This window comes from Pogona vitticeps, chromosome 1 (genome assembly GCF_051106095.1).
Source record: "Pogona vitticeps strain Pit_001003342236 chromosome 1, PviZW2.1, whole genome shotgun sequence".
Lineage (NCBI taxonomy): Eukaryota > Metazoa > Chordata > Lepidosauria > Squamata > Agamidae > Pogona > Pogona vitticeps.
In genome coordinates this window covers 338,010,060-338,030,243 of record NC_135783.1, presented here as the reverse complement: position 1 = coordinate 338,030,243, position 20,184 = coordinate 338,010,060, and the positions used below count along the sequence as shown (strand labels likewise).

General features: G+C 41.6%; 1 protein-coding gene across 1 annotated transcript in view; it reads left to right on the top strand.

Annotated features, from left to right (window-relative positions):
* The first annotated feature begins 686 nt into the window (after window positions 1-686).
* DEGS2 (delta 4-desaturase, sphingolipid 2) overlaps window positions 687-20,184 on the top strand; it is a 42,426-nt gene continuing 22,928 nt past the window's right edge. The window contains exon 1 of the mRNA XM_020777978.3: window positions 687-844. Within this exon, the coding sequence (XP_020633637.3) occupies window positions 763-844 (82 nt within the window). The 5' untranslated portion in view covers window positions 687-762. The remainder of the gene's footprint in view (window positions 845-20,184) is intronic.

The window sequence follows — 20,184 nt, the reverse complement described above, 5'->3', positions numbered from 1 at the left end:
ACCTTATTCGACTATTATTAGTACTGTACTGGAGCACTCCTTGGTCCCGCCTAGTCATCATTACTGGTCATTAGTTTATTACAGGGGGGAAAAGCTAACAAAGATCTTGAAGAAAAGCTCAATGTCACACGATCGCAAAAGACAGCCTCAAACAGGGGCTCTGAAATTTCAACCCATACTGTATCGTTAATTCAGGGAAACAGATGGCACAGCCCCTGTGCCCATCTTCCTGTTGCTATTGCAATGCCAAACAATTTGGGGGAATTTGGTCTTGAATTGGCAGTCAAAGGCCATTGACTTTACAGAAGACCTCCCTTTCTGATAGCGTGCAATCCAGCTGCCTGTGTTTTGGGACTCTCCCGATGGCTATGGGGGGCTGTCATGAAGTGCAAATGCCTATCCAAAGGTATCACTGGGCTCTGGACTACAACGCCCATCACCTCTAGCCAGCGTGATGGGGATCGTAGGAGTTGTCCTCCAGCTGACTTGAGGAAGAGACGTCCCAGAGGACTCACCTGCCAGAAAGTCTCCCCTGGAAGTGAGGAGGGAGAGGAGAAGGCGCGTTGAGGACTAGCACATTGATTTCGCGCCCGGGGGTTTGCAAATCGGGCGAGACCGGCGAGGGGCGTGGTCTGAGGGAAACAGGTTCCCCCTGAGCCCCGCCCCCCTAGGTGCATCGAGCTCCCATATAAGCCCAGCGGAGGGCGTCCCTGCTTCCTCCTCGGGCTGCGCGAAGCGAGCGTGGCAGGTGCAGGAGCGGCCATGGGGAACAAGGTGACCCGCGGGGACTTCGAGTGGGTTTACACCGATCAGCCGCACACGCAGCGCAGGAAAGAGATTTTAGGTAAGCCGGTCTCGCCCGGGCCGCGCCACGCGCGGGAGAAGCGACAGCTTTCCTGCTCTGAGAACGGGGAAGGAAAAAAAAAGCGCTCGCACCCCGTTTCCCATTTCCAACTTTTTTTTTCTTCTCGAAAGGAAAGCTTGAATTCTGCATCGCTTCCTCAACTTGCCGCTTTCCCCGTGCGTAGGACTGCCACTCCTTCATCCCCGGCCAGCACTGTGGGGGATGATGGGCACTGTAGTTCAGGCGGCTTTGGGGGGGGGGGGTTTGGCAGCTTTTGAGGGGAATGAATTCTGTACCTGACTGCCATGCCGCACTGGGTGAGGATTCTAGCGCTGAAAGCAGAGGTCTGATGGGTTGAATCTTGTGGATGGGACGATGCCTTCAGGATCATCCTGGCATTTGACCAGGTGAACTTCTCTTGGTTCCTCTTGAGTCTCCAGAACTTCTTTCTCAGACAATAAAATAAAATAAAATAAAAGGGAACAGCAGCAACAACAAAAAACATGAGACCAAAACGTTGTGGCACCTTAAAACTGCCATTTTTAATGTGTTTTTTTCCTTGAATGAAGTCCAGTTCCTTAGACATAAAAGTGAGACTGTATGACTGTCATATTTATGCACATACCCCTTACAGGATGTTTCCCAAGATGCATTTCAGGGTAATGAACTGCCCCCCCCCACCTGACCCAAAGGAGTCAAATAGAGAAACAAAACCATTCTTTTTGTTCCTTTTTGCCTGTTTCGAAAACTGATGGCTTGCTGTACATTTTTTTAAAGACAAGCCATGAAGGGGTGACCTGGGAGGGGCCGAGAGCTGGCCACTTGGCACTGGTGCCATCAGGGCAAGACTTGGGGCAGACCTTCAAGGATCCAATGGAGCAATTTTGAAATTACTACAGCCATCCCCAGCCAATGGTGGACTACAGTTTCTATTATGGGTAGCCAAAAGGCTCTTTTTAATCTAAACGGGTGATCCTGTCCGCAGGTAAGAAACTGTAGCCCCTGACAGGGAGCCAGAAAATGGCAGGTCGGAAACACTCTGGGGACTTGATGGCTCATCTTGGCAGTTACGTTGGCTGGTTGCCGGCAAAAAGATCAAACCCAGCCGGTCCCCACAGCAGGCCAAAGAGCGGGACAAACGCCTGTGCTGTCACACCCTTTGTAATCTAAAGTGGGGGAGGGCATACTGAGATGTCAGAGGAAGCAAACGGGATATGGGGGAAAAAACCTTGTATTTTAATTTTAGTAAATGCAAACAGATTGGAAGATCAAAATAAATATTTTCTTTCTAAAATTACAAATGCTTCGGCTTGTTTTTCCTTTTGATACTTAGGGTGGCAGCAGATTTGCCGGGGGATGTAAGACTTTATGTGGTATGGGTTGGAAAAGGATAAGAAACACTGGTGTAAGAGCCCTCCTCTTGAGTCTCAAAATGAAATAAAATAAGAAGTTAAAACCTTTCCTCCAGGCTCGAATAAAAGCCTGTGAAAGGCAGTCCTACCCACTAACAGATGATTTCCTTAGATAAAGGATCCGTGTTTGCATGTTCTTCCTGGTCTCATATTTATTCTGGTGGTTTTGGTGTAGAGGGACAGAAAGCTGTATGATTGTGCATTCTCCCTGTTTTGTTTTATTCTAACAAAAGCCCTGCAAAGCAGGTCAGGCTGAGACCTGGTCCTCAATTGGTCAACAGGGGAGTAGAACCCAGATGACCACACACCACACATTTATTTTGCACGTATTCCATACTGGTTGTGTGGCTAAATGCAGCTGAACTCAAAGTCCTCTTTCAACTGGGGCCACACCTTGCCATTCAGTATCAAGAACTTACTACTTTGTACTGACAGCCACTCTTTGTGGCCTTCATAGATCGCACAAATGCCTTTGATTTGTTTAGCAGGGACAGCTTTTTAAAACACTTCCAAGATTGGATGTCCACCTCAACTCCTTAGCATCATCAGGTCCTTTCGTGAGGGAATGAAGGGCACTGTAGTTTCTGATGGCTCAGCATCAGATCCCTTTGACATCCGAAGCGGAGTGAAACAAGGCTGTGTCCCCGCACTTGACCCTGTTTTGGATCTTTCTTGCTGTCATGCTGAAGCATGCCTTTGGAACTGCAACAGAAGGTGTCTATCTCTGGACTAGATCAGATGGAAAACTCTTTCATCTCTCTAGATTGAGAGCGAAGACCAAAGTCCCTCTGAAATATATGCGGGACTTCCTCCTTGCCGGTGATGCAGGACTGTTGTTGCCAACTCTGCTGAAGCGCTCCAACAACTTAGGAATTGTTTTGGCAAGGCCTGCCAAGATTTTGGGCTAACAATCAGCCTGAAGAAAACACAAGTCATGGGCCAGGGCGTGGACTCACTTCCCCCTATTACCATCTCTACACAAGAATTGGAGGCTGTTCATGATTTCGTGTACCTTGGCTCAACAATCTCTAACACTCTGTCCCTAGATTTCGAGCTGGACAAACGCATTGGCGAAGCAGCTACCATGTTCTCTAGACTCACAAAGAATGGCTTAATATGAAGCTGACGGCATATACCAAGATCCAGGTCTATAGAGCCTGTGTCCTGAGCGCACTCCTGTACTACAGCGAGTCCTCGACCCTTTGTGGATGGCAGGAGAGGAAGCGGAACGTATTCCATATGTGTTCTCTCTAACACATTTTGGTGTCACTTGGCAGGACAAAGTTCCAAATAGAATGAGCTGGGATTTTTAGCATTTATACATTACTGAAACAGCGACGTCTAGGTTGAATTGGGCATGTCGTGAGAATGGCTGATGGTTGGATTCCAAAAGATCTGTATGGAGAATTAGTGCAGGGAAATTGCCCCAGAGGGAGACCACAGCTGTAATACAAGGATATCTGCAAGCGGGATCTGAAGGCCTTAGGAATGGACCTCAAGAGATGGGAAACCCTGACATCTGAGCATTCAGCCTGGAGGCAGGCAGCACAGCATGGCCTGTCCGAATTTGGAGAAACACTTGTTCAGCAGACGGAGGCAAAGAGGCAGTCCCAAAAGCAGCGTAATCAGGGAGCTGGACAGAGGACAGATTGTATTTATCTTCAGTATGGAAGGGATTGTCACTCTCGAATTGGCCTTCTCCGCCACACTAGACACTGTTCCAAGACCTCTGTTCAGAGCATGTTACCATAGTCTCTCGAGACTGAAGGATGCCTACAGGAATTATTTTGTTTTATGGGTGGAGAACCTGCCACCTTCTGCTTTGCTTCCATCTTTCCCTTCTTCTCACTTGATTTGTATCTGTATCCTGGTTTTGAAACCCTGAATGGACCCGCACAGTACAAATAAGAAACAAACAACAACATATACTGTTTCAGCATCAAAGTGTCTTATGCAGGGTATCTGCCTCAGGCAAAATTATTCTATTCTATCTGACACATGAATGGCAGCTTTCTTCTATTTTTTTAACAAAATGCATATTTGTACACTTCCATCTTTGAAAGCCACCCATAGAATGGTTGGTTTTGGAAATGTGGTTACTCAGGGTGCGGTTGCACATAGGAAAGCAAACCTGTTTTTTGAATCAGACTGAGCATGTTTGAAATCGATTTTGAAAATTTGGCTACATGACACTCAGGGAGGTACAGTATGGGGTTTTTGTGTTTTTTTGTTGGAAAGCAGGGTATTTAACTCGGCTGTTAGAGGTTAGATTTTATTTGAAATCATTAGTGAACTCTATTTTGAATTATTTCGGCATATGAGAATGCCTATGTTGATGTATAGTGTGTCTGTGCAGTTTGTCAAGTAGTGGATACCCGGATCATGGGTTACGTGATGCCAAAGAGAGAGAGCGCGAAGAGAGATAAAGAGTGGATGAGGGACAGCATTGCCTCCTTCAGAAGCCTAGAAGTTGATGATCTTTTTAGTTGCTGTGGTCTGTTTCTCTTTGCCACTCACTGGTGTGCCTTTCCTCTCCTCTGGTGTGCCTTTCCTCTCCTCAGATGCAATTCCGTCACTCCCTCTCCTTTCTGTGTGTGTCTTGTCTCTGTCCAGGTGTGTTCGGCTGCAAGTAAACCTTGCAGTCTGGTCTGAGTTTTTAAAATCTGTTATACTGAACTAGCGCTATGCCAGATTGCAAGCAAGCAAGCAATTAATAATAATAATAATAATAATAATAATAATAATAATAATAATAATAATAATAATAATAATAATAATAATAATAATAATAATAATAATAATAATAATCGTCATCATCAATCATCATCATCACTGGAGCAGCAGCAAGTGGCTGTGAGATGCAGCCAGTGTGTGGGTGGACAAGTAGAGGACAAAGCCTCGAATGCAACAATTCTAAAAGCGTGTGTAGTCTCCTTGGCCTCTATACAACACAGTTTGAAAACAGATTAAATTTTTTCCCAAGAGGACACACACACTGACCCAAAAACTTCATGGCTACCATGTGACTTTAAACTGACTTCAAAACCTCCAATCATTCTCCCAATTCATTTTCATAGTGTGACTGTACCCTTAAATTCAGCCTTATACCTGAATCTGAAAAAGAATTAGTGTGTGTGTCTTCCCTTTCTAGCCTGGTTAGACGTCTAGGGTTTTACTCCATGGATAATGGCTCTAATGTTCAGACTAAAATTGAAGCAGATACACAACCCCCATTGAGGTCAGAATGATTATTCTTCAGTGGTGTAAAGGCCAGCAGAACCATCGCCCAAAATATTTTGTTGCTTGGGGCAAAAAACAAGATGTTCCCTGTGGTCATTTTGTGTATCAAATCCAACTGGAGTGGCAGTTTATTAATTATTGTCCCCTCCTTAATCTGTTCCCCAGGCAGAGATATATGGGGGGAAGGGAACGAGAATTGGTGCCAGTTCACTTTCTGCTGCTTGTTAATTCTGCTGTGTGCTGCGATGGGAAAAGGCAAGCTGTCACGTTGCTTCAGACTCTATGAGTTGCTTATCACTCTGAGTTGCTCTCCTGCTTTGTTCTGATTTGATTACTGCAACATGCTGTACATGGGGATGCCCTTGAAGAGTGTTCGGAAAATTCACCTAGTACAAATGCCGCAGCCAGATGGCTGACTGACTGGTACCAGTTTTAGGGAGCCATGCAACTCCCTTATTATGACAGCTTCGCTGGTTGCCAGAGTTTCTGGGCTCAATTCAAAGTGCTGTAATTACCCATAAAGCCTTATACAGTTTGGATCCAGGCAGTTTGACCCAGTGAGTTTTCTTCTCTTTAAAGATCTTTTGAAGAGCCCCTTTACTCAGTTCCACCACCTTTCCAAGCTTATGCTCCCAGGCTTTGAGATACATGGCCTTGAGAAGCCAGCTTGGTCCACTCTCTGTTGTCCTTCAGTCATCAGGCAAAGACCTTTAAGCAATAAGTTGTATCAGGAATGATGGTTTTGAACTCACAGATTTTAAATTGTTTAATAAATATTTTTTTAAATTATTTTTTAAATCTTAATGTGTGTTTAACTTTTTTAAATGTGATATTTATGCTGTGTTTTTAAATCTGTTGTTTTATCTGTTGTGCAACTCCTTGGGTTCCCTATGGGGAGAAAGGCAGCGTATAGATAATATAAAACAAATAAAATAATTAAGAAATAAATGTGTGATCAGTTTGTTCCTGGACCCTTGTATAAAAGGGTCTTTTAATTCTTCTTCTTCAGCACTCATAGTTGGAGCTCAGTGTTTGGAGATGGCTATGTTGACAGCCTTTCCAGGACGTTTCATTTATGTTACCTGGTCGCATTCTGCTATATAACTAGGTCTGCTTCTGCAGTTGCTTCATTGGAACCACACCTTTTCTTTTGACTTGGTCGTTTCAAAAGCAAGTTCTTTTAATTATCTGACTTGACATACATCTTGTTCCAGTCCATATTAACTCACTCAGAGCTTGCCCTGGTTTACAGTTCTCATATTTCAGCTTCCAATTGTGTGTGTCACGCAGCTTCACCCTTTGTCTTTGTGCACATCAACATCTCAATTTACTTTCGGCTTGATGTCAGGTTGTTTCATCCCTGAAATCACTTTCAGAGATGGTCGAGAACTGCTGGGTCAGTGGTTTGGTTGGCACTTCAAAGTCCTGCCTCCGGTGGGTGCTTACTCAAGAGGCAGCACCCGGAGGAGGTGGGGCAGGGAAGCCAGGCTGCTTCCTCTGAGTGGGCAGTTGCCCATAGAAATGGGGCTTTGAAGTGCCAAATACGTGTTTGGCTGATAAACGGAACTGTATGAACTGCTGAGCTGGCTACTCATGCCCATCTCTAATCACTATTAGTGTTCCTCCGTTGTAGTTCCCCATTAGCTGCTTGACTGCTTAATGTGCTGAGATTCTCATCTTCCAGCACTATATCTTGTTTCATTTTGGATTGCCTTTTGAAAGTATTCATCAACAAATTGTCTTACCGAACAAAAATGTAGGTAAAACATCACTCTGTCAGTGTCACCTTCCACTACTGCGGCTGCTGTCCAGTTGGTGCTCTTCTATAATTTTTCTAGAATAGCTGCAGTTACTGTTGGGACTGTTCCCTTCTCCTGACATAACTGTTAGGTCCTGAAGAAGACAGAGGCATATTAGTCCAGTGTCTTCAGCTTTGATCCTTTTTTCTTGAGTGACACTGTTAGGACTCCAGATCCGTGGTGGTATTGTTTTCAGCTTCCACAACACACTCAGATTCTCTCATCGTGTTACAGTATAGATCGAAGAAGGGCTGCTAAATTATATGCACGTTTTATTTTGTTTGTTTTTTTGTACCTTTTAACCCATTAATGCTTTTAACACTCATTGGCTTTCAAGGATGGGTGCTATAATTAAAAATGCAGTTAAACTCATTGAAGAAAAGAACTGAAACATTACAAGCAATATAAAGCTAATGATAAATCAAATGCTGTAACAGAATTCCTTACACAATGGCTTCTGAAATAAAACGTTTTCTAAAAACCACTTAAGAACAGGAAGAGATGGGGGATTAGCCAAGGAGTTGTCAGGCCAAGTAGCCTGCCCTGTGTTTTTGGAGATAATGCTAGTCTATCTTACAAGGCTGTTGCTTACTAGCACTGGATTCATACATTAATCAACAAGCTTCAGAGTAGGTCAGGGGTGGGTGGGCAAAATGCAGACCTACAGATGTTGCTGTGCTAAGGCTTCTGGGATTCCTCAATCCTAGTTAGGACTGATGAGATTTGCACAATACACTTAAGGTCCCCAACCCTGGGTCCCCAGATGTTCTTGGACTAAAACCTGCAGAAGCCTTCACCACTAGCTGTGTTCGGCGAAGTTAATGGCAAAGGTTTCTGGGAGTTTTAGCCCAAGAACATCTGGAAAGGATGGACACAACTGGCTTAGAGCCTGAAATAAAAAAGAGCCTTTTAAGTTAAAAAACAAACAAACCCTCTGAGCATCTGTTTGTTCTTGAGTCTCTTTACATCCAACTACATTTGTGATGCTGACAGAAGCTGCCATTTTTTTTCTGGTGGGCTTCTCATCTTCAGCAGTTACATGGCAGGCAGGTACTATGTGCTTCTTTCACTGTTGTCATCAGATGTACCTACTGAATTGAGACAAGATCTACTGAATGGTTCAGATGGGTGAGATTTTGGATCAGTTTGTTTTTATGAGAATTTACCAGAAATCACAGTGAAAAATATGTTGTTTTTGTGTGTGAGAGAGAGATGGGAGAAAACTGAATGTTGAGATTTACCTTCCTCCAGGAGAATCCTGAAGCAGCAGCATGAACCACTACCATACAGGCAGAATATATCACTGTTTTTAGTGCTCCACTGTGGAAACATTTCTCCTTCCCATGCTAATTTTATATTTGCATGCTCTTTTAGAAACATGATGGAAATATTTTAAAAATGCCCGAAATGGTGCATACTAATATCTTATAATGCACAGGTATATAATGCATGTCTGTTTACATTCCTACTGTGAGTGTGTGGAAAATCTTATTTTTTGCTCCATAACTCCCAGAATCTTCAAGCTGCGATGACCTGTAGCCTCTGGGAATTCCTGTAGTCTTAAAGTAATTCCCTAAGACCTGTTTTGCATGAATGTATGTGTGCCTGGTATATTTCAAAAGAGCTGGTAATGAAAAATACTTTTTCTTTTGCTCACCTGTACAAAATGCAGTTCTAAGATTACTGTACAGTGGACCCTTGACTTGCAGATGGCTTGACTTACAGACTTTTTGAGTTACAGACTTCTCTGGCTGCAAAATTTAGGTTTGACTTGCAGCCTGAGAATTGACTTACAGACCAGAAAAAAGCCAAAATGGAACAAAAACGGCCTGTTACGGGATTAATTGGTTTTCAATGCACTGTAGGTCAATGGAGACTTGACCTACAGACTTTTTGACTTGAGAACCGCCTTCCAATACCGATTAAGTTCTCAAGTCAAGACCCCACTGTATTTATTATTATTAAAATTAACTGGCAAATATCCATGTAAAATCATGGATGCAATAAATGATAACTGCTGCCTTGTTTTTACGCAAGGTTTCACTGGCATTTCACCATTGCCTGAAGAGATCTGATTTGGCCTGAACATTTTAATAACATTTGAATTAGGTATGATGAATTGGTGTCATAATAGCAAGGGTGGCAGCTGTGTTTTCATGTGGTTGAAAAAACATGACCTGATGCAGGCTTCTTGCAGTATTTGAATGCCTGGGGTAATGCAACCTATGATGCAGGAATTGTGCTCAGCATGGCTTGATTTTCAGTTCATGGTCCAAATTAAGCACGATGTAATTTAAAAAAATACACACTGAAAAACCCACCCTGAAACTACTGAGCCATGGCAGAAGTGAACATTTTTTTCTTTGCCTTTGGCACACTGCTGCTAATTATATGGGAGTTTCTCTTCCCCGCTCCTGTGTGTTTGTAAAACATGCAGAGAAGAATATGTAAAAGCCTCTTTAGGAATGTGCATCTTTGTCTGGGTCCTCTGTGCCCGCAAAGATGAAGAACTATAAAACATCCTTCTTGCTCCATGAGAGAATGAGGTATTTTGCTTCATCCTCGGCAGAAGAAGAAAATGAGAAAGCAATTTAGGCAGAATTATGAAAAGGTGTGGAGAGCTACACAGATGATACACCAATATTACAGATTTCTCCAAAAAAGAAGGCTTTGATGAAGAATTCGTAGTTTTTAAAAGTGAAATGAAAGCTACTCTCAGAGCAATTGGAAGAAGTAGATCACCAGGAGTAGGTGGGATATCAGTACAACTATTTTAAGCCATAGAGATAAAAATCTATAAAAATCCTAGGAAGAATATGCCAGCAAATATCAAAAACAAAACAATGTACCACAGACTCAAAATATTTGTATTTATTCCAACCCTGAAGAACAGAAACACCAAAAAAAAATGCATTTAACTGCCGGAGTATTGCATTAATCTCTGCACAGTCAAAAATTTCAAGTCTCTCCCATCAGTTCTGACACCTCCACAGTGATTTTATTTATTTATTTTATTTATATCCCGCCTATCTAGTCGATAGACCACTCCAGGCGGCTTACAGTCTTTAATTTTCAGAAATTAAAGACTTGCCTTCTTGCTCCAAGATAAAAGTTTTACACTGGAATGCATTTTATCAGATGGACTGTTCAGTCAGTATAGGAAACATACAAAAAGCTGGATTAGTTTCAGTGGAAGCAGTGAAAATTGGTGAATCAATAATGTAAGATATGCAGATGACACGATATTACCAGCTGAAAATTGCAATGAATTGAAAGCTTGGTTGATCACAGCATGTGCTATGTTGAGTATTGAGGAAAGCGAAAGAAAAGAAAAAACAGGCCTACAGCTAAACCTTAAGAATGACTATACAAGCTTGAGATACATTTACTATTGGCAATGAAGAAATTGTTCAAGCTCTCTATTACTTGGCACAGTCATTAAATCGAATGGAGACTGCAGCCAAAAATCAGAAGGCAGATTCAGAAGCACGGCTATGAAGGAATGAGAAAAGATTCTCAAATGTAAGTGTACCACAGGTTCTGGGTTCTGTGGGTTCTTGTTTTTTTAACAGACAGGTATTGTAAACACAATGAACTATGCAAAGATGTGAACCCCCCCCTCCCAAAACAAAGTAACAGAAGTGCAGCCCAGACTGGATTCTACAAAATGTACACTCTTGAGTTGTACTCACCACTTCTGTGTCAGATCAGGAATTATTTGCAGAAAAATAAAAATTATGTACTGCAAACAAATGCCTCTTTAAAGAAAAAAATGGCCCTGATATCTTTATCACCCAAGGCAGAGGATCCACAGCACAAAGAAAACAGCTCCAAGTAGACAGTGTTTAATGCTAAAAATAAAATGCATACAAATTCAGATGCAAATACATATACCATTACATTGTTGTTTTTACTGTAAGCCACCTAGAGTGGTCTAATATGATCAGATAGGCGGGATAGAAATAAAATAAATAAATAAATAAAATAAATAAATAGAGTCACCCTTCCAACGCCCGGCATCTGTTTTTCCCCATGACCCCAAGTTTAGAATGGTCACCATTTCTGTGACTATCATTTACAGAATCCCCACAGCAACCATGATCTAGACTGACACAGGCTACTTTCCTGCTGTCCCAGCAAGTGAGAAGGGGTTTCGGGAACTGAGCATAGACTACAAACAGCAGGGAAAATTTGATTCCAAAAGTAGAAGAAAATGAACAGGGATGTTCCAATTAATAATAATATTTTTGAAAAGTAAGTAACATAGAAAGTAGTTTTCCAAACTTGGTGGTATCCCTATGGTGAAAAGATAGTTTTCTTTGGTTATTTAGGGTGTCACCCGACTATGTGGGGTTTCCTTCTCTCAGAGGAGACAGTTGTGGGTGGATTTAGAATGACTGGAAAGGAACTGATAAACACGGTGTTATTCTCCTGTTTTGAAAGCTTAGTTGATGTCAACATATCTTTTCATCTTGATAATGATGATAATTATAATGATTGTGATGATTCAGGCCGGTTGGAACCTTTGTATTTAAATTTTGTGCAGAATTGCTTGTATTCAGTTTATGTTGACAGTTTCCACTGCCTGTATTGTGGTTGGTCGTGATTGACAGTGGAGGGGTTGAATGGCGATTGGAGTGTTGGCCAGAATGTGGCCCAGAGGTCTGGTGAGATTTAAGTTGAGATATGACTGTTCAGACATATAATAATAAGAATGTAATCTTAGAACTGCAGAGATGGAAGGGGCCCTATAGATCATCAAGTCCAGCCTCTCTCAAAAACGTTAGAGCAGAGAACTGAAAGAAGTTAGAAGTCTGTGGTACCATTTATGAAGAGATCTCTGTCTGTAGTAGAGATAGGCCTGGATTAAAAAAGTAATCACCAAATTAATTTTTAAATGGTTAATTTGTCAGTTCATATTCGTAGAAATCAATGCCCCCAACAAATATGAATTGACATATTTTTATTCATTTGGCTATGAAACACACACACACACACCCAGCATTAGAGACACCAAAATTGCAGGAAAGCTTCCTCTCCCCCCCCCCCTTTACAATGTGTCCATGTTTGGTGAAGATTGGGTTTCAGATGTCGGAGTTTCCCCAAGCCAGCTGCTAAATAGCACTTTCCTGGAGGGACGCACTTTGTGGGTATATAACTTGGATGTTGGACACCCATTCTTCACTAAACTTGGAGGAAGTATAGAGGAGAGTTACTAGAACATTCTCAGTGTATTTGGTGTTTCTGGGCCCTTGGGGGGAACTTTCCTGGGAGTGCGGGTGTATAACTCAGATGTCTGAATCCCACACCTCACCAAACCAGCAAAGTTTGTAGAGGAAAGTCGGGGAAAGCTTCCCTGTGAATTTGGTCTCTCTGGGTGCTTGGGCGGGGGAAGTAATTTTGTAGGGTTTTAAAGTACAAAATGAACTGATGAATCGATTCATCAGAAAAAAAATAATGAATTCATAATTCATGAATAGAAAATGAATCACCATTTTTCTGATTTGTGCCCATCTCTAGTCTATAGTGGTTAGAAAGACTGAGAATGTGTAATGCAAGTTTTTTAAACTTTTAAATACTGACAAAATATATTTAGATTGTACTGTTGTTACTGACCTTCCTCTCTCAGGCGTTTCCAGGAACCCATTTTTCCCTTCATACTTATTACCTACAGTCTCTTATATAAAAGTCCTGCTTCTTTGCTTAAACCAGTCTGTCCTCATTATTAGTTTTATGTGTAACTAAGAATAAGGAATATAAACTAGTAATAAACTGAACTACACCCATTTCACATTTTTAGCAGTAGGAACACAGACTTTTAGCGACCCAGAGTGGTAGAATATACCAGATGGGCGGGATATAAATTGAATAAATAAATAAATAAATAAATAAATAAATAAATAAATAAATAAATAAATAAATAAATTTTATTAAGATTAAGTAGTCTTAATAAGATTGTAATTTTGAGAACAGACTATTGCAATGCTGTGACCGGGTTCATTCCAATTCTTCGGCAGTTCCTCACTTTTGGAGGGAAATAACGATGGAGGCTTGTCAGCTAGATTCATAATTTCACTTTTATTTGGCTCAGGCTTCTCAAGAATTATTTCAACGGGGTCAAAACAGGAGAGATCTGGCAATGAGCCATAACTAGGGGAGGTTAATTCGTGGCGAAAGTCCAGGTAATCTATAGGGGTGCTGGGCCAAATCGCTCTTGGATGGTGGGTTTCCACAGGGGCGCACTCCTCACCGCACAGATGGTTCCGCAGCATGGGTGCCTCACCCAGTCTCCTTCTTTAGGTGGTTTCTTATATGTTGAATCTGGACAGATCACCTTTCTGCCTCGTCCCTGTCTGTGTGGGAAAATGATGACAGTCCACTCTTGTATACGGTCTCTTTCTCTTTCTTCGGTTCAGGATCTGGCAGCAATAATCGGTTTCTGGTGCTAAAACTCCCCTTCGGACACCTCTATTGTCAAGGACGGCTCACTTCCTTTCAGCTCTCCTTCACAAACACTCTCTATGTTGGGCTGCTGGCAAGGCAATTCGGAAGCTGCGGCAAGTACAAAATGCAGTGGACAGGCTGGTTTCTGGAACATCACAAATTGATCATATTTCACTTGTCCTCGCTCGTCTGCACTGGCTGCCTGTATGCTTCCGGGCCAAGTTGAAAGTGCTCATGTTATCATTTAAAGCCCTTAATGGTTTAGGGCCTTGCTGTCTGAGCACCTCTTCCTCAGAACGACCACACATCCCACCCATACCTCATACATTGGGATTTTGTGGTTAGCGACCCCGAGGGAGACCTAAAAATCTGCCCCTCGAAACTGGGTCTTCTTGGAGGTCACTTCATCACTTCAGAGCTCACTCCCAGCTGAGGTATGATTAGGACCTTCCCTTCTTGGTTTCACGAGACAAGTTATTTTGTTGTTGTTTAGCCGTTAAGTCGTGTCCGACTCTTCGTGACCCGAAGACAAGGTTTTTTTTTTAATGTATACCCTTTCACAGAACACCTGAATTATCTAAGACATCATCTTGGGGTGGAGAAGGCTGTGGCTGGGACAATTGTAATATTTGAAAATTCTGCTTATTTTATTTATTTATTTATTTATTTATTTATTTATTTATTTATTTATTTATTTATTTATTTATTTATTTGATTTATATCCCGCCCATCTGGTATATTTATACCACTCTGAGCGGCTAACAACAGGATATATACAATAATAATAATATAAAACCAAAGCATCGGTTATTAACAAAACATACCAAAGATCATAAATGATAGATAGATAAAGAAGAGAAAATTAAATTAAATTAAATTAAATGCTGGCAGGAGGGAAGGCCTGGACATAAAGCCATGTTTTTAGTTGAATTTTAAATGCTCCCATAAACTGCCACCCCCTTGGTTAAAGCCAGTGCTTAGTGCCAAGGAAATGGAGGCCTCCCAGCTACTCCCCAGCCTGTGTGCCCATGCTGGGCTTTTTTTTTTTTTAATAACTACAGGAACGCAAGGCTCCAAGCTTTGGGTTAGCTTGGCTGAGCAGCTAGGACTAGAGTGAGCCGGTATCACATTCCTTATCACTGAAGACCAACACAGGTCTATATGTTTATTATGTTTATTAAAAATAAAGATTTGGTTACATATAATTTAAAGAAGGCAACAGGTATAAATGAGAAAGGGAAAGAAAAAAACAACTCCAGGAATTTAGAAGCAAATATAAAAAGCACATTACAGTGGGGTCTCTACTTAAGAACGTCCCTACTTAAGAACAATCCAACTTAAGAACAGCTCCATTTGCTAAATTTTGTTTCTACTTGAGAACAGAAATCCAAGATAAGAACAGGAAAAAAAAACTTTCCTGCTCTTTTTTAAAGGTCATTTTAGGTTAAAAAAAAATTCTCCCCCTAGTGGTAGAGTACGTATTAACCAGCTTTGCATTAGTTCCTATGTATGAACGCACCACTACATAACAAAAAAAACAAAAAACATCCAGAACGGATTAATTGGTTTTCAGTCCATTCCTATGGGAAATTTTGCTTCAACTTAAGAACGTTTCAACTTAAGAACACCATTCCAAAACGGATTAAGTTCTTAAGTAGAGGTTCCACTGTAGTTTCTATGGATGGAAAAGAGCAGATACGGATTAAATGGTTTTCAATGCATTCCTATGGGAAATGCAGATTCAACATAAGAACTTTTCAACTTGAGAACCACCTTCCAATACGGATTAAGTTCTTAAGTAGAGACCCCACTGTACTTGCCAAACAGCACAACTCAAAAATATAATCAGCTCCATACTCTAGCCAGCCCTATCTCTCGTCTGGTTCTTGGGACCCAAACAGCAATAACAAAGGAAGCCCACTACCTGCAAACATACATTCCATCTTTTAATAAAAAGTCACCCTCCTTTTTGTTATCCAGGAGGAGATTATTATCCAAGCCAAATGCTGGAAAAGCATAGTTGTATGTTAGCAATTACATGTCCTTGAAGCTATCTTGATTCGCTTGGCCATTACAGGCAAGATAACGTAGGAACTTTCCCTCCTTCTGGGTGGAAATGACTCATGCAACCGTGGGGCAAACAGCAAGCACCAAGCTAGAACATACACAGAGAGCGAAATCGGGTACGATTGAACTCTGAGCACCACAAGGGTATGAAAAGGACAGCTCCAAACTACTTGGAAAGAGGTTTTGAGGGGGGTGCTTCTTCTTCTTCTTCTTCTTGCAGATTAATGCTTTCTCTTGTGGTACTAAGTGCCTAGGATTTTAGGAGTAGAAAAGGTCCTAGGGTGGTGGTGCCTGAGACAGTCCGAGGAGAATGTGAAACTAGTGGAAAGGTCCACACGTCCTTGGGCTGAAACATTGTAATGATGCTCCTTTTGGTGGTCGTCTTCTTCTTCTTTTTTTTGTATATTAAAAAAATTATGCTTTCCTTTCACCCTGGCAGCAACCTCTGTGTTTTGTAAGAATGGAAATTACAAAACGTTTGTTTTGAAAGAATCAGGGAGTGGCTACATTTATGTGGCAAGATCAATTGTGCTGCATTGTGGTAGAACAAAGCAGGTAGATAAAAGACAGAAACAAAATACATGGTTTTATTTATTTATTTATTTATTTATTTATTTATTTATTTATTTATTTATTTATTTATTACCAGTGCTACAGGGTTAATGAGCCTCATGATGCAGTGCTGTACTGCAGCCAAAACTCTGCTCATGACATGGGTTCAGTCCCAGGTAGCCGGCTCGAGGTTCACTCATCCTTCCAAGGGAAGTAAATTGAATACCCAGCTCATGGGAGAGGGGGCAGTGAGTAGCCTGCATAATTAAATTGTAAACCTCCCAGAGAGTGCTTTAAGCACTGTGAGTTAGTATATAAGCAGCATGCTTTGCTTTGGTAAAGTTCATTCTTTGTAATCATTGCATTCACCAGTTTTCTTCTGTCACTCTTTTGTAAACTAGGTTTTGAAAATCAGTCCAACTAGTGTGGACTGCTGGTGGGTAGACACTGGGCTCTAGAGGAAGGAGTAGTTGGAGTACTGATACGTTTAGACCCATTCCAACAGTGACTTGTGACTTTCCAGAATTGGATAAAGGGCTGCTCTCATCACTCTTCACTTGATACTGTATACTGAACCTCTTGAAGTCGAGCAGCACCTGGAGGGCCACAGATTCTCCGTTCCTGCTATAGAAGACAAAATGAGTTGGTGACAGAGCATCTGGGGCAGCAGCTGGCTTTTGTTGCCTATATTCTACTTGTGATGCAATACTGTAATTAACATGTAATAAATAAATTAAATTTAATTTATATCCCGCCCATCTAGACTGAAGTCTACTCTGGACGGCTAACAACGTACAAGAATAACAAAATAAAATAAACAACAACATTTAAACCATAAGGATAACAATAAACTAAGTATTGACAGGAGGGAAGGCCTGCCTAAAGAGCCAGGTATTGAGTTGGCTCTTAAAAACACCCAGCGAGGGAGCCAGACAAATTTCAGGGGGGAGATGGTTCCAGAGGTGAGGGGCCACTGCCGAGAAGGCCCACTTTCTTGTTCTTTCTCTTTGGGCCTCCCTTGGCATTAGGCCCCTCAGCAACCCATCTTGACTAAAGAGAATGAATAGGGTAGATCTATGTGGGAGGAGGCGTTCCGCCAGATATTGAGGTCCTAAACCATTTAGGGCTTTATATGTCATCATTAGTACTTTGAAATAAATGCGGAAACGAACAGGCAGGCAATGCAGGGGAGCCAGAGCAAGGGAGATATGTTGGTGTTTTCTCACCCCAGTAAGAACTCTGGCTGCCACGTTCTGCATCATTTGAAGCTTCTGCATCAATCTCAATGTAGAGCGCATTACAGTAGTCTAATCTCGAGACTACAAGTTCGTGGACCAGAGTGATGAGGGCCACCACATCAAGATAGGGACACAACTGGGCAATCTGCTGAAGATGAAAATAGGTGGTACGGACCACTGACACTACCTGGGTCTCCATGGTGAGCATAGGGTCAAGATGGACCCCCAGACTACGAACCGAATTCTTTGTGGTGAGAGTCATCCCCCCAAAAAAGAGAGGGAGTTCCCCAAACCACTGACATTAGGGCCACCCACCCTCAGGACCTCCGTCTTGCCCAGGTTTAGCCTCAGTCCATTCTCCTGTATCCACCCCAGTCTGGCCTCCAAACAGTGCTGAAGGGACGAAACGGCATCCACTGTTCATGGAGAAAAAGAGATGTAGAGCTGGGTGTCATCAGCGTACTGTGCTCTGCTAGCAGGTTCTCCAACAATTTCCACATTTTTATGGTGTCTTCTTTGGAAAGTAGCACTAATAAACAGAAGGACAGGGAATAACCACTCATGAAATACTGAAAACACTTGGGCCCGTTTGTCCTGAGGCCAAGAGCATGGTTTAAAGGTATATGGTATATCCCTCTTGATTAAGCTAAGCAGATCTGGATTTAGTTACTACCCAGGAAAACCCATATATGGCAGATCCAACTCTAAATAATTCTCTGACTTTATTACGTGGTCACATACACAGCTTAAAAGAGTACAACAATAAGGAAAAATAATAAAACAATCATTAAAGCACACACATATTTGGGAAGAGCAATCAGTGGGATTGAAAGAGTCTTTTTGGAGACTTCCAGATCATTTGAGATATCTATTGTATTTTTGGAGAATGCACTGTTTATCAGAGAACCTGAAATCCTTTCCACGTTACAGATTCTTGGGCTTCATAGGATGGAACTATAACGACTCTTATTTACTTCATTCAGTTCCTAAGAAGCTGTAATAAAGTAATTAGAGAAGCACAAGTAGGGATTTGATAAACAAACAAAGCAATCCCCTCTCTCTGCTGTCCGTCAGCCCAAATACAAACAGTTAGGAGCTTTACTCTTGTCTGTTTCAAAAAGCCCACTTGATTTTAAATAACACAACACAGACATATAAGATTTTAATTGGTTGGGCTGAATCATCAATTAATTAGGTAGCGTAAATTCAGTACTCAAAATGCATTCGGTTTGGTCAGGAAAGAACATAATTTTAAACTGTCAAATAGACAGAAGTATTTATTAAAGAATTAAATCAACATAACTCTAATATAATATAAATAGATATTTGTACAATTTTTTACTCTAAGCAGTTTCCCTCCCCTTCATTGCATTTCTCTAGAAAAATAATTAAACACATTCTCTAAATAAAAAAAAAATTATTATCTCACGTCCTTGAATACAGCTGGTAAAGCACAGAAGTTTTTTTAGTTGTAGGGATATTTCAGCAACGACTATAAAATCAATCATGTAAATGTTTCTTCAGTCCATCATAAATCTCCATCTTGTCTTCTTCCTCCCAACAGCAAAAAAACGAACTCTCTCCTTGCTGTCTTTTTATCTAGGGAAACTCCCACTCCCTTCGGCCAGCTATATTTTTTTTTTTCAGTTACCAGATAAGCAATGTGCAGAAAAAACTAGGTGAAAGTTCTTGCTGCCTAACTTAATTCCTCACACGCCCCCCGAAATTACACAGAAATTCAGATTAGTCTACTTATCTAATTTATAGTAATTTGATACAAGGAATTAAGAAAATATAAAACATGTTATATATCAAAACTCTACTACAAAAGTATATATGTGTTACATAACAGCACTGATGTTACCTGTCTGTCATGGGTTTGGAGGGAAAGTTCCATCCTATGGGGAGTGGAAGGCGGGACATCAGGAGGAGGGGCTGTACTGTATAAATATGTGATGCCTGTGTGGTGAAGATGTAGATGCTGAGACAGACTGTGAGACACTGGGTTGGGACGAAGCAGCAGCTGGGGAAGAAGAAGCTGTTGTGGGAGTCTGGGTGTCTGACAGGGTACTACTGTGTGTCAGAGTACCAACCTGATAAGTTCAGGTGTCTGTGGGTTAGCCAGAACTGATGGGTTCAGGGTCTGTGCTTTAAGTTAAAGGTTCTAGGTGAACCAAACTGTATGCTTGTGTGTGTGAGAATAAGCCACGTTACTTTATTTTATTCACCTGATTGTTTTATTTACCCTGTTTGTATTTAAAATAAACCTTATTCTTTTGTTGTTTAAAAATCCATCCCTGGTCTGTGTGACTTATTATAGGGAATGGTTGGTGGCAGCTTAGTAACTGTGTGATAGATCCCAGTAGGTCTGGGTTTGTCACATTGATTGGTGTCCAGCGTGTGGGATACGACTGGTCCAGTTGTCCAGCGGTCCAGCAAAGCCTTGGCAAGTGTGCCCAGAGCAAGGGGGGTCTAGTCAGGGACAGTCTGAGGCGCGTAGGTAATCTTCTAGGTGTACCTCACGGGGAGGTGCACTAGTAGAAGAACGTGCCAACTGGGGAGACTTAGATTAAGGTGCTCTGAGGCAG